Below are 13,605 nucleotides of genomic sequence, written 5' to 3'. Positions count from 1 at the left end.
CTCCATCCCCTGCTCTTCTTCTGGGTCAGGAAGTAATGGGAGTAGAATCCCCTCCCTTTGAACTGTAGTGGCACTTGTTCCACAGCACCTAGTTGTAGAAGATGATTGACTTCTTGTCATAGTAGGTGCTCTTGAGAAGGGTTCCTGAAAAGGGACAGGGTAGGGGGTAGGGTAGATGGGCGGGAGGTAAGGGAGATAGTGTATCCTGACTTGATAACTTCCAACACCCATTGGTCTGATGTTATGGTGGCCCAGATGTGGTAAAAGGGCTGGAGTCGATGGCCAAAAATTGTGGATGGGTCAGGCGTGAGCACTGTTTCGTGAGGGAGGTCGTCCAGACCCTCGACCAACTTTTCAAAATTGCAGTTTTGGAGGTGCTGCCTGAGAAATCTGCGCCTGAGACTGAGGTGGTCGCTGGCATTGTGATCATTGATATTGGCGTTGTTGCCTGTTTAAGGAGACTCTAGGTCTCTGAGATGGTTGGTATCTCCTTCTCTTTGCGGGGGGGGGGGGTGTATATCCCCAAAGTGCGGAGCATGGCATGACAGTCCTTCACTGAATGAAGGATCTTGTCCGTCTTCTGAGAGAAGAGTTATTCCCAGTCGAAAGATAAGTCCTCTAACTTTTGTCTGGAGTTCTTTTGGCTTCTGGCCTCAGGGATACCATGAGGCTCGGCGCATTACTGAGGCTGTGGATGTTGTTCTGGCTGCTGTGTCTGCTGTGTCCAATGCTGCCTGAAGGGCTGTTTTGGATCTGAGCTAGCCCTTGGTGATGACGGCCCGGAATTGTGTGTTTTTCCTCTGGTAGCTCAGAGGTGTGCTGGGCAAGTTTCCCATAGTTGCTGTAGTCGTATTTGGCCAGTAGTGCAGAATAATCGGCCACCCGAAACTGAAGGACACCGGAGGAATATATCTTGCGTCTGAACAAGTCGAGTCTTTTGTGTTCTTTGTCATGGGGTATAACCTCGAATTGTGGCTGCTTGTTACGGTGATTTATTGCCTCAACAACTACGTCCTGGCAGGAGACCGCCTCTCTTTTCGCAGACCTCTCTGCGGAGATATCTGAGCTCACTTTTTTGTTTTTTTCAGTGGGTAGGTCTCCATTTCCATACCAGAGAGGCTGTTTGCTTGTTCTCCTTAGGCTGGAGGGACTTCTCTATCAAGATCGTTTTAAGACGGAGATCTCTATATCGCTGGGCTCTGTCTTTCAGGTTGCTGCAGTGGGAATATTTCTGGGGAATATGCCCCTAACTCAGGCAGCGTATGCATAAAGAGCGTCCATCTTCTTATGTTTTTATGTTCTTATCTGAAACGGGCATGGCATCATGGCAGGAGACGCATTGTTTCAAGTCTGGAGACCCCGTTATTTTAACTAGTAACCATCCTTTAAGGGTGGTGGTGGAGTGTTGTCTAACGAACTAACAATAAATTTGTTTTTGTTTTACTAACACTAACTTTCTCTCTAACAGCTTATCTAAATATTTACCTAAAAACTATTTCTTAACGTTTTTTAGGGAGAAGTGCTAACATTGCCCCTTTGCTCCCTTTTCAGCAGAAGACTGTTGAGAAGGAATCGGAGGGCTTGAGTCGTGCGCATGCTACACACAGCACCAATGGTGCCGTGAGACACCTACTGTGCACCCGCGACCCACGTGGACACCGCTACCATAAATTTCCAATCGACAGCACCAGGACGTACCGCTGCTTAAAGTGGAGTACCCACAGGGATACTACTCGAAGAACCACCTTGTTCCATTCAGTCCATCCCACGAGGGGTCAACAGCTTCCTTACAGTAAATATTCTAATACTCTGTCCCAAAAGATAGTGACCGCTTCTCTTTGGGAAGACTATTCCACTGCCTCAAAGAGCTCATTCACAGGAAGCGTGCCCTTTTGTAATATACCCCTGTTACTACTAGCTATAATCCCTTGTATTGTATTTATTATTTGTATTGCTTCCACGTCATCCTTAGCATTTATGTGATGGCCAGCATCTTGGCCACCATGCAGGGACTGAAGGGAGAACCTCCAGAACTAAAAGCATGAGTGGCTACAACCTTAGCTAAAGCTCCATAGCTGGCTGTGAGTATGGGGGGACTGTGACAACTCCTGTCCTCTGAGAATTGGCTCGGGGGGGGGGGGGGGGGGGCTGTAACACATACTGGCCAGCGAGTTATTTACACTAGAACTGCTCAACATTTTTACATCAAAGTATTTTTAAGACAAAAAGGACTTTTCAGACAAATGTAAACATTTTCATTTTTGTTTAAAGTTTCAGGTTTTCCATTGAAAATTTTTTTCAAGTAAAAAATTCATGTTTCAGTTCAGTTTGGGGGAAAATTATGTTTTCAAAGAGCAAATCTCCCTCCCCTCCCCCACTTTTTGTTTTGTATTAAAAAACAAAGCTTTTTTGGGTGGGAAGTTAAGGAAAAAAATTACTTTTTACAAGATGTCCCACCAAAAATGACTGATATTTTTCAACCAGTTCTAGCTCAGCCCCTTCAGATCCTCATAAGAAACCTTCATGCACCAAACACCTGAAGCCTTGACTTACTTGGATGACATCATCTACCTCAGCCCTGATAATAGGACCCAGGATACCCAGGTGTTCTTCATACTCCCCTTCAGGCTCCCGAGTTGTAAAGGTACTATCCACATAGCTTCGGAAAATCACTTTTCTGTATATGGTGTTGCCCCCATCATGGCTGGTTCTGTCATTCCTCATTGTGCTGAGGGGAACATAATGAAATTAGAAAAATTATGAAATTAGAATATAATGGAACATAAACATCATGAATTAGATAAACTGACATCTTATGATGAAAAGTAAAGACCTACACATAAAAATGCCTCAAGATGTAGTCTGAGAAACAGTTACATTTACCGTTGGAATGCTTTGGAGGAAAAAGAATCAGCACAAATGTCAGTGATTCACACTGAAAATGTGTGATCCAGGATATTAAAGTAACTGCAAAATGATATCGCTACATTCCATTTTTCTCCTCATTGATTCCACACCAAATTTGATCAGTTTGCAAATCCTGAAATAGTTTTTCTAACCACCAGTGATGAAAATTTTCTCTAATACCTGAAAATCCATCTGGGCTATTTATACCTCTTACACCCTCATCCATAGGAAACTGAATCAGAACTTAGAGTTTTGGTGAAGCAATAAGAATCCAGCTCCCTCTCCCACAGATATATCGGCTCTGGAGAGCTAATGGGAATAAAAGATGTAATTAGTTATCAGCTATAATTCAGAGCTGCATGATGAAGTGATGCTGACAGCTCAGTGAGAAGGTGTCATCTTTGCATATTTGCCATCTAATCACAACACATTTAAAAATGCAACTGAACTGTGGAGAAATAGGAATTTAGTTCCTCATAGTCACCTAAGGTACATCTACACAGGCCACAGCAGACTCGGGCTTGCACTACCCAACTAAAAATATCTGTGTAGATGTGGCTTCGGCTTTGAAGCCTAGGGATGGGGGTGGGAGTCAGAGACAAAGTGCCAGCCTGTGCTTCAATTTCAACACACTGTCTACACAGCTATTTTTATAGTGTTAGCAAAAGGCCAAGTATGTTTGGCTGCACTTGGAAGGCTTGCTGCTGCAGACTGTGAAAGAGCACTACTCCTCTAGTGCCTAAAGCAAAGGCCTGGGGACCATCTCTTCCTCATGCAGCTCTGAATTATAGCTGATAACTAACTACATCCTTTATTTTCATTAGCTCTCCAGGGCTGATACACCTGTGAGAGAGGGAGCTGGATTCTTATTGCCTCACCAAAACTCTAAGTGCTGATTCAGTTTCTTATGGATATAGGTTCTAGTCTCAACTCTTCCAAAGACTCAGGGACAGATCCTCAGCTGGGGGAAGTTGTCACAGTACCACTGACTTCAGTGGTGCTATGGTCATTTATATCAGCAGCTGAGTATCTGCCCCACACAGGGCAAATCATTTCAATATTTTAGCTTCAGGATTTTTACTCATGGAGAACTCACAGCCCTCTGGGCACTCTTGCAAGTACAGTAATGAAAGTGGAGCTGAAGCAGGGGTCTACATGGGGAAAGTTGGGAAGGAGGAAATAGACAAGTTTGTCAAGTAGCCTGAAGATACAATTTGAAAAATACACAATTTGGAGACTGAATTTTCTGTAATGAAACTATTTCCGCTCCTGTCCTAAATCACCCGACAATGAAAATTCAGGCTGTGCAAATATTTGTGTGAGTAGCAATTTTAGAATAAAAAGGCAGATTTTGCACAGAAATATGCAATCACTGGTAATTTTGCATGGTTTGATTTAAGCGTTGATCTTTGTCGCAATGAAATTTCAAATTTCTAACAGGTTGAATTTCTCAGAAAAACTGGATTAGAAATTCTCGTTGGGAAATAAAGTCACTTTTTTCAAATCAAAACAAAATGTGAACATCTCAAATTTGGGGTTCATGCGCGATGGTCCAATCAGGTCTTGATCTCTGCTAAGACTAACAACAAGAGGGTTAATTAAAATCATCTATGTTAGTGTGGTGGTGGTTTGCATGATGTGGATACTTATCTGCTGGGAACTGGACTGAGAGCCAAATTCCTCATTTTGTACTGGAGACTGAATAAAACTTCAGGTGGTAGGAACTATAAGGCTGGAATTTTCAGTGGGGCCAAGCTCTCAGCTCCATTAGGTCACTTTGAAAAATCTCCACCAAAGTCCCTATCTACCCAAGCTGGATTCAAACTGGCAACCCATCAGCTCTCTCTTGACTGAGTCCCAAACCATCCCATCCACACATACTTAGATACCAAGCTGAGGTATTGATGTGGGCCTCATTACTGTAGTATCTGAGCACCTCCCAATCATCAATGCATTTATCCCCACAAAAGAACCTGTGAGGTAAGAAAGAGCTTTATCTCCATTTTACGGAAAGGGAACTAAGGCACAGAGAGACTAAGTGACTTGCCCAAGATCACACAGGAAGTTTCTGGCAGAGCTGGGAGTTAAACCCAGGTCTCCTAAATTTTAGGCTAGTGCCATAAAGCTCTGTTCCTTCTTCTCTTCCTCTTCACCTACTGCATAACAGACTGTTAAATTGAACAGCACTTGTGTGATTAAGAAATCTCATAACCCTTCAACAACATTAGCTTTGCTGTGGGACAGCTATCTATATCAATGGCCTGGTATTTAGCAACAGATTGTGAGGCAACAGAGAGGAAGCATTTGGCCCAACCTTTTCTTTAATCCTGCATAGTCCCAGAAGACCTCTTCGGCTGCAATGTAGTATCTCTTCATGTTCTCTCTGTTGTATAGATAATGCCCAGCAATGTCATCAGGGTTACGGACATTATTAATGGTGAATCTGGGGTCTCTTGTATATTGGTCATCTGCAATTTCCTCACTGTCAGAGCCTCCTGGAACATACTCCTTGTAATCCCCATTCCCACTGGGAAGCCTTGTGATGACTGGCTTAAATTGTCTTGGCATCAGCGTGTAGTTAGCCCTGCTTGGCAAAACTGGGAGGTTGGCCTCGCTGGGCAATGCTATATTTTTAGCCTTACAAAGGGACACTGTGTGGCTGGCCTCACTGGACAATAATGTGCAGTTGAGCTCTCCAGTTATCTTTGGGGGTCTCACACCTCTGGGTGTCAATGAGAGACTACTATACTTTTGATTATCCTTTTTCCCCCTTCGGGTCTTGATGAGAATCACAGATGTACTCAAGGTGCCATTCACATTTCTCTTCTCCCCTTTCAGAGTTGGATGCTTGCTGCTTACTTTCCAATGACCCTCTGTAAACTGAGAGTAGCCTTTGAATTTCCCTTGCTGCTTCTTCTTCAGGGATACACTCTCTCTTGTAGGCATTGTAGCATTTCTGGAACGATTCTGTAACTCATCAGTAGCCTGAGCTGAATTTGTCTCCATCCCATAACTCTCCTTCCCAGAGGCCAAATTCCTGTTCTCATTCATAATTTTAGATGAAGAATTCATATTCCTTGGCAACAGCTTTCCCAACATGTCCTTTGCCGCCACTGAACTGCGAGTAGAAATTAACATATCCGATGCATAATCTAGAGTAAAATTTATTTCTTGTTTATCTTTGAGTAGTTCTAAATCAGAGAGATTGAACATGTTTAACTCACTGTTTTCTGCCCCGTATCTCACAGCAAAAGTTAAGTTTTCTGCATGTTTGGGAAATTGATCATTTTCTTTCTTGGTTTCCTCCTCCTCCTCTTTCTCCTTCACGTTCTGGTCCTCAACATATTCATTTGGAAGTTGGCCAGTCCCTAACATATCTGAACTGGAGAAATTGTATTCTCCTCCTGAATTTTCCTCTTGCGGCTCCTCTGAATAGAGCGTTGCAAAGGAGGACTTCATGCTGTCCCCTCTGTCAGGTAACAGTTCTGCTGCATCTTTTGTTTGGGCTTCTTCCCTGGTCCTCAGCAGTACATCTGCAAGTGTTTTCTCATAGTTTCCTGACACCTGACTCTGATTTGCTTCATAGTCACTTTGGTTTCCAGCTTCAGATGCCAAGCCAGGACTTACTGCTGTTGTGGTGACTGGAAGTGAATGTTCTTCTGCTGCCACTGTGAAGTTTTTATGGAGGCACCCAGCCTCGATTGGGAGAGGAGCAGTGCTTTGCGTTTCCAAGAGCTCATCAGTGTCCAAGGTATCACTGTTCTCCATGAATGGCGGATCTGAGCCAGCAGCCACATCAGCACTCTTAGTGATGGTGCCAAAGTACTCATCTATGGCCAGAGCAGTAAGATTCTGCATTTCATCCTGGACCATTGATTTGTTCCCAAATGTCCGAAGTCCCAAACTTGAGGCCAGATTATCTTGATAATCAAAATCATCAGAAGACTGCTGTTTTTTTTCTGTTTCTCCTCCAGTTTGGGGTGAGGTGACAGGCACATTTTGAAGAGTGTTCTCAGAGGAGAAATCTATGATTTCATATAGGTCATCATCATCAGAATAATCTACATCTTTTTCATGCTTGGCATCTCTAAACCTCAGCCTCATGCCATGGCTCATCTCAGGGGATCCCCAGGATGCAAAAAGCCACGTACCTGCAATTGAAAAAAAAAAGTGTACTACATATTATTTGTAGATCTTGACTGTAAACTCTTTAGGTCAGGGACTGTCTTCCATGTTATTAGTCTGTACAGCACCCCACAATATTGCTCTGGTCCTTGATTGAGATTCCTAGGCATAACTGTAGCAATAAGTCATGAATACTGAATACAGTTGACCCATAATGTTCAGAGATAGATCTGGATCTCAACTTCCTTTAAGTTCAGGTTTTTGGTACAACCCATGATAGAACGGGAGATAAGAGACCAAAACTAGATGGAAATGAGAGGTCAGCTGCGAAGTTTAGATAGGGATCCAAACTTCGCAAAGTTTGAACTTGGAGTTTGGGTTATGTTTCTTGTGTTATGTGTATAAACCTATGGATGAGAGAATACTGATCATGATAAAAATCCTCACCGGCATATTAAACCATTTCAAAATCAGATAATTTAAAACCCTCTGGAGGGTGAAGGTCTTTAATAGGATAGTGAAATTCCACATTTGGACCTCTACCTTGGCCTACATGAGAATAAATGGGCACAATGCACCAATTGACTCCAGGCTCTTTCATTTCATGGCATGTTCCAGAATAAAACATGGGAGAGATAGACAAAAAATGGCTTTTACCTGAAAAAGATGCCAGATGTAATTTTCGACCTCCTCTATATTTTAAGTGACATAGAATTGCATTGCTTTCCTTACATTATTTCCAAAGTCACCAACAATGAACACATTTTACAAGAATTGGAAAAGAAGGTCTAGAGAGGGAAGGAGGTGATCACATACTAAAACCAAACAATAATGATGGAGAAGTACAAAAAGTACAACTTTGAAGATTTCTGTTAAGTCTGATGGAGGTTTACAGCTTCAAGTAAACATTCTCCTTTTAAAAAAAATAACTATAATGCATAATTAGCCTGTGAAATTCACTGCCAGAAGGTATCACTAGATATGGACTCTATCTACGAAATCTCTTAGCAGATCATTAAACAAAACATAGCAGTCCTGCCACGTACCAACGTTGTCCATTTCTACAGTGACTGATTCTCCACTCATGGGAAAAAGATTCAGTACATCTTCATACTTCCCTCGAGTCAAAAAAGTGTGACCAGAAAGGCGTATGGACACTACCTCATCCTGGGTGCCAATACTGGAGACGTGCCACTGCACAATTCTGTCATGGGAAAATTCCAGGATTTCAGTGCTGTCAGACATGTAGCCATTTATTGCTAAAACAAAGCACAAGATATGCTGTTACTGCACCCTCACAGTCATGCAAGACAGTAAGCTAAATTCATGCCTTCAATGGACTGACATCGGAGATGAAACTGACACATCTTTGTATCCAGACAGAGAGATTATTGGCACTCTAATGAAGTTGGGCTGCAGTCCAGTCACCTTCATCTGAAGGGACACCACACCATTAGGTTTAAAAAAATCACATATTAAAATAACATGCCCTTACCTCTGTTTCTAATCACCCTATATTGGATTCAGGGTGAGAGAATTCATATATATATATATATATATATATATATTGTTTATTTTGTACATTTCTCTCAGCTAACTAGCCACTACGAGTCAATGTTACTTGTGTTTACTTTTCACTTTTGGGTTCTGCATTACTCACTGTATAACACAGATCTGTGGGTGACCTGGGCCGGGTACACTGGAGAGTGTGAGAAATGGGCTCCCAGTGCTTGTGCAATCATAGTCACCGGCTATTGTGGGAGGGCATATGCCTTCAGGACACATGCTCAGATTCACAAGCTAGAATCAAACACTGGAAGAAACCCCAGAGTCTAGCGTTGCATCAGCAGCTTCTCTGGCTGCTATGCTATCCTGTGTGTTACTGGACCACATGCTCCCTCCTGATTCCTTGTGCTGTGGCTCTGAGAAGGCAGCTTTTCAGAACTGCATGCACCGAGGCCCCACACAGGGCCGTGCAGCCAGGCTCCCCTCCCCACTGTCAAGTTAACAGACTCATTAACACTTAACAAATTGCTTAGTGCCATGCTAATAGCTGCAGCTTGCTCCAAATCCAAAAGCACACAGTACGAGGCATGCAGCTGCTTGGCTGACTTCTGGATTCTTCACAACTTCCCTCCTGATTCCTTCCCCCATCTACCCCAGGGCAAACAGGTGCAGCATCACAGACTGTTCTTGGTCACCACCTCAGGAACCCTGCCAGCCCCTGCTCACTATAACCAGTCACCCCCAGTATCCATTCCCCTCTGCCAGGCTCTACACAGACATTTACCAGAACCCCACTCCCTCACCCAGGTACTCTACCTCTCTGTCTCCCACAGTCACTGATACTTCCTCCCACTTCCAGGTGCTGCCTCAGTGGACTGCAGTTGGTGGCCCAGAAGCTCATGCAGGGCTGCTGAGACCACCGTCACTTTCCCTTCTTGGTTTACATTTGCCCGGCTCATGATGAGCTTGTTTGTGCCTAAGTTGCCCTAATCATGCCCTGTGAATTCTGAAATAAGGAAAGATCCTTGAAGCCAGAACAGATCTTGCTGCATTTTGTTGCTTTCAGCACACCTTCATCCTTCCAGCAGCATCTCAGGGGCCATGTTGCTGCCACTCTGGAAATTCCCAGGCCTGCTTTGCACGTCAAAATAAGCCCCATCTGGGTACTTGCGCTCACGATGAAGCTTTTGCAAAACTTGGGCCTAGGTTCGCACTCACTGTGCAATTAACGTGAGACCTGTAGAAACTTGGGATGGTCCCTTTTAACACTGGAAGGGTTTGCTGCAGTACTGCTTGATGTTAATCTCTCTAAGTACCAACTCTTGTTATCATCAAACAACGGCAAACAACGGCCTGCGCTTGGGCTGCTGCATCACGCCCTTTTTTTTCCCCTTTGATATTATGATACAGCAGACATGGGCAGGGTAAGTTTTAACAAGTCAGCTCATTGAATACATAGTGGGGTATATTAAGGGCCTAATCTGCCATCCTCAGAGGCAAATTTCCATTCAAGAGACAGAAGCACAGTCCAGTGGCAGAGCATGGTAGGCGAACCGATGGCATGCCAAGCTGATTTTCAATGGCACTCACACTGCCCAGTCCATGGGGGGGGCTCTGCGCATTTTAATTGAAATTTAAATGAAGCTTCTTAAACATTTTTAAAAACCGTATTTACGTTACAATACAATAGTTGAGTTCAGATATTATAGACTTAGAGAAAAAGCAGACCCTTCTAAAAATGTTAAACTAGATACTGAAGTGAAACCTTAAATATGAAAAAATTTGTATGAAGAAATGAAGACTGTGGCACACCCACTTCTGAAAGGTTGCCGACCCCTGGGGTGAGAGCAAAGGATCTGGGGTTCCAGACCCTTGGGTTTCCATTTCCTACTTTGCACTGACTCACTAGGGTGACACTTGGAACAGCTACTACATGGCTGCTATGAGACTGGGCTCCGCCTAAGTGGAGCACTTGTTGCTGTACATGCCAGGCGCTTTAGTCACTGGCTCTTCACTCACTCTGGTTGGCATCTGAGCCCTGTCAATAGTAGAATCCCTTCTTTGGCCCAATGGAAGGGAAGTGGAAGAGAACTCTTCCAGCAGCCCCCTGCAATGCTTTCTGGACCCCAATAGTTGAGGTCGCCAGACCTAGGTTAAACCTATCGATAGATGGGGTCAGAACTTCCTCCCTTTCCCTGCATAGCTTCAAACTTTGGGGAAGTTTAGAGTGATGTTGTCTAGAACCAGGATTTTGCAATTTCTTGTCTTGGCAAACAAAGCACCATGAAGAAATCACTACCCAGCCTGATTTTCTAACTGAAAGCCCAATGAGCACTCTAAAATCTGGGACCAAATATGCCAGCAACAGCTAAAAGCTATCACTGCAGCAGCAGCCCTTTATAGAAAAGTCCTATAGAATTTAATAGAAAATAATTCCGTTATTTTAGGGTTTTTGACTCATGCTATAGAATTTAAATGTCCCAACTAGTGAGTTCTGTAGGGGTGGTTCAAAGAACTTATCCAAAGGATCTCATATGCCATTAGATTCTACAGGTTTTTAGACTGACTTCTACAGAAGCCTAGTGATCCGATCCCAGCTCAGTTCTAGAGGCCTTTTCTCTAAGGGAACAATCAATGAAACCAAAATCCCCTGTAGTTCAAACACCACACGAGGACAGAAGCCTCTCTGTCTCTGTCTCTTTCTCTCTCTCTCAGAGGTTGTAGAACATGATCATACCTGCACACCCCTCTTGTCCAGTGTTTCACTTTTACAAATCAGAAGTGGGCCAATCAGTCCAGAGGCTATATCCCTGGTTACATCTACAGCACTGTGATATAATCTCGTTAGACACTGGGCATCCTGTGCGGTGGGCTGATCGGTGTCCATGACACTCCATTGATACGTGTAGGTTTCCCCTGGTTGAACTGCTTTACTCACAGTGCCATTCTCTGAAGGAGAAATAAAATGAGAGAAATATTAATAGGAGTTACAAACTAGAGCTAGATTCATGGCTGGTGTAAATTGGCGATGAAGTCAGTGCACCTTCAGGCACGTGAAGTCCAATATGTACTTTGGAAAGGTCTACACTTCGAAAATGACTGAGTACGGGGACCTAGATACAGCATGTTTGTCCCATGTGGCTTACAACAGAGTTCCTGTTTGCAGTGCAGAAAGCAGCTTAACTATGCTCTGTTATTAAATTAAAGCCTTGGACCGGCCAAAGCTTTAGCACAGCCTGGAGACATGCTTCATGTCCACTGCCCAATGCAAAACGTACAGTCACTGCGTTTTCTGACTAAAGTGCTCCCATGTGCTAAATGGGAATTATACCACTTACTTTAGAGACTTGTCATGAAGCTAAATGATGTGTGTAAATTGCTTTGAGATCCATGGATGGAAGGCACTACGGAAGGACAAAAAAACTGTTGAACAAGGACTATTCATATCCGGGGCAGAAAATTCTATATTTTAATTGTGACAGTTTAAGGTGATAGTGAACTGCATACTGGCGGGGAGGCAGATTCAAAAGGAATTGCTTTAGCTCTAGCATATGTCCTGCCTAAAGCCAGCTCCATTCTATTTCTACAACAAACCTGCTCTCTCTACATTCTTCCTATACCAAACAATCACCCATAAAAGAGTATCTAATCAGTTGAAGTTAATGCTGCAGAAATAGAATCAAAGGACTGGAAAGGACCTCGAGAGGTCATCTAGTCCAGCCCTCTGTACTCACGACAGGACTAAGTAATATTTAGACCATTCCTGACAGGTGTTTATCTAACCTGCTCTTAAAAATCTCCAGTGAAGGAGATTCCACAACATCCCTAGGCAGTTTATTTCAGTGCTTAACCAACTTGACAGTTTGGAAGTTTTTCCTAATGTGCAACCTAAACTTCCCTTGCTGCAATTTAGCCCATTGCTTCTTGTCCTATCCTCAGAGGTTAAGGAGAACAAATTACCTCCCTCCTCCTTGTAACAACCTTTTATGTACTTGAAAACTTATGTCCACCCTCAATCTTGTCTTCTCCAGACTAAACAAACCCAATTTTTTCAATCTTCCCTCAAAGGTCATGTTTTCTAGAGCTTTAGTCATTTCTGTTGCTCTTCTATGGACTCTTCTGTTGCTCTTCTCTGATTTATCCACATTTTTTCTGAAATGTGGCGCCCAGCAATGGACACAATACTCCAGTTGAGGTCTAATCAGCACACAGTAGAATAAAAGAATTACTTTTGGGTTTTGCTTACAACTCTCCTGCTAATACATGCCAGAATGATGTTTGCCTTCTTTTGCAACAGTGTTACACTGTTGACTTATATTTAACTTGGATCTGGGGGTCACAGTGGATCACTTTTCCACAGTACTCCTTCCTAGGCAGTCATCTCCCATTTTGTGTGTGCACAAGTGATTGTTCCTTTCTAAGTGGAGTACTTTGCATTTGTCCTTATTGAATTTCATTCTAGTTACTTCAGACCATTTCTCCAGTTTGTCCAAATCATTTTGAATTTTAATTCTATCCTCTAAAGCATTCGCAACCCCTCTCAGCTTTGTATCAGCCACAAACTTTATAAATATAGTTTCTCTGCCATTATCTAAATCACGGATGAAGATATTGAATAGAACCAGACCCCACTCGATACGCCCTTCCAGCTTGACTGCAAACCAATGTGAATGCTGCTTGCTGTCTGACTCATACAAAGAAATGCAATCACATCTTTCCCGTCCTTGAACAAATCCACTGACTCCCCCATTCCTTACAGGAATCAGGAAATAAAATGTCCCCTCTTCCTTCTTGAAAGCCTTCCATGGACTGGCTACAGCTTATTTCATAGCTCTTAACTTCTGTGTAGTCTCTCGTTTGCTCACCCAATACAAGCATCCTCACTGTCCAAGATTGTGAATACACAGTCTTGCCACTGTTGATGACTTTTCCTGTTGCTACTTCTGCTCTTTCTATATCTCTCAGCCCCATCTCATTTCAGATCACAGCAGAAAACATTTCTCTTTTTCCCTTAGCTATTGCTTCTTAATATTTCCTAATATTTCTTCTCCTCCGTTACTATTTCAC

General features: G+C 43.2%; 2 protein-coding genes across 2 annotated transcripts in view; both read right to left on the bottom strand.

Moving 5' to 3' along the window:
• LOC116829783 (coagulation factor V-like) overlaps positions 1–13,605 on the bottom strand; it is a 130,566-nt gene that overhangs the window by 85,369 nt on the left and 31,592 nt on the right. The window lies entirely within an intron of this gene.
• Positions 1–13,605, bottom strand: part of LOC116829781 (venom prothrombin activator pseutarin-C non-catalytic subunit-like) — a 63,295-nt gene that overhangs the window by 23,468 nt on the left and 26,222 nt on the right. The window contains 6 exon segments of the mRNA XM_075073297.1: positions 2,554–2,728; positions 5,222–7,058; positions 8,079–8,291; positions 9,757–9,905; positions 10,355–10,374; positions 11,276–11,487. Of these exon segments, the coding sequence (XP_074929398.1) occupies positions 2,554–2,728; positions 5,222–7,058; positions 8,079–8,291; positions 9,757–9,905; positions 10,355–10,374; positions 11,276–11,487 (2,606 nt within the window).

Source organism: Chelonoidis abingdonii, chromosome 1, assembly GCF_003597395.2.
Source record: "Chelonoidis abingdonii isolate Lonesome George chromosome 1, CheloAbing_2.0, whole genome shotgun sequence".
Lineage (NCBI taxonomy): Eukaryota > Metazoa > Chordata > Testudines > Testudinidae > Chelonoidis > Chelonoidis abingdonii.
Note: the sequence above shows the minus strand (reverse complement) of the source record. Positions and strands in the feature narration are given on the sequence as shown.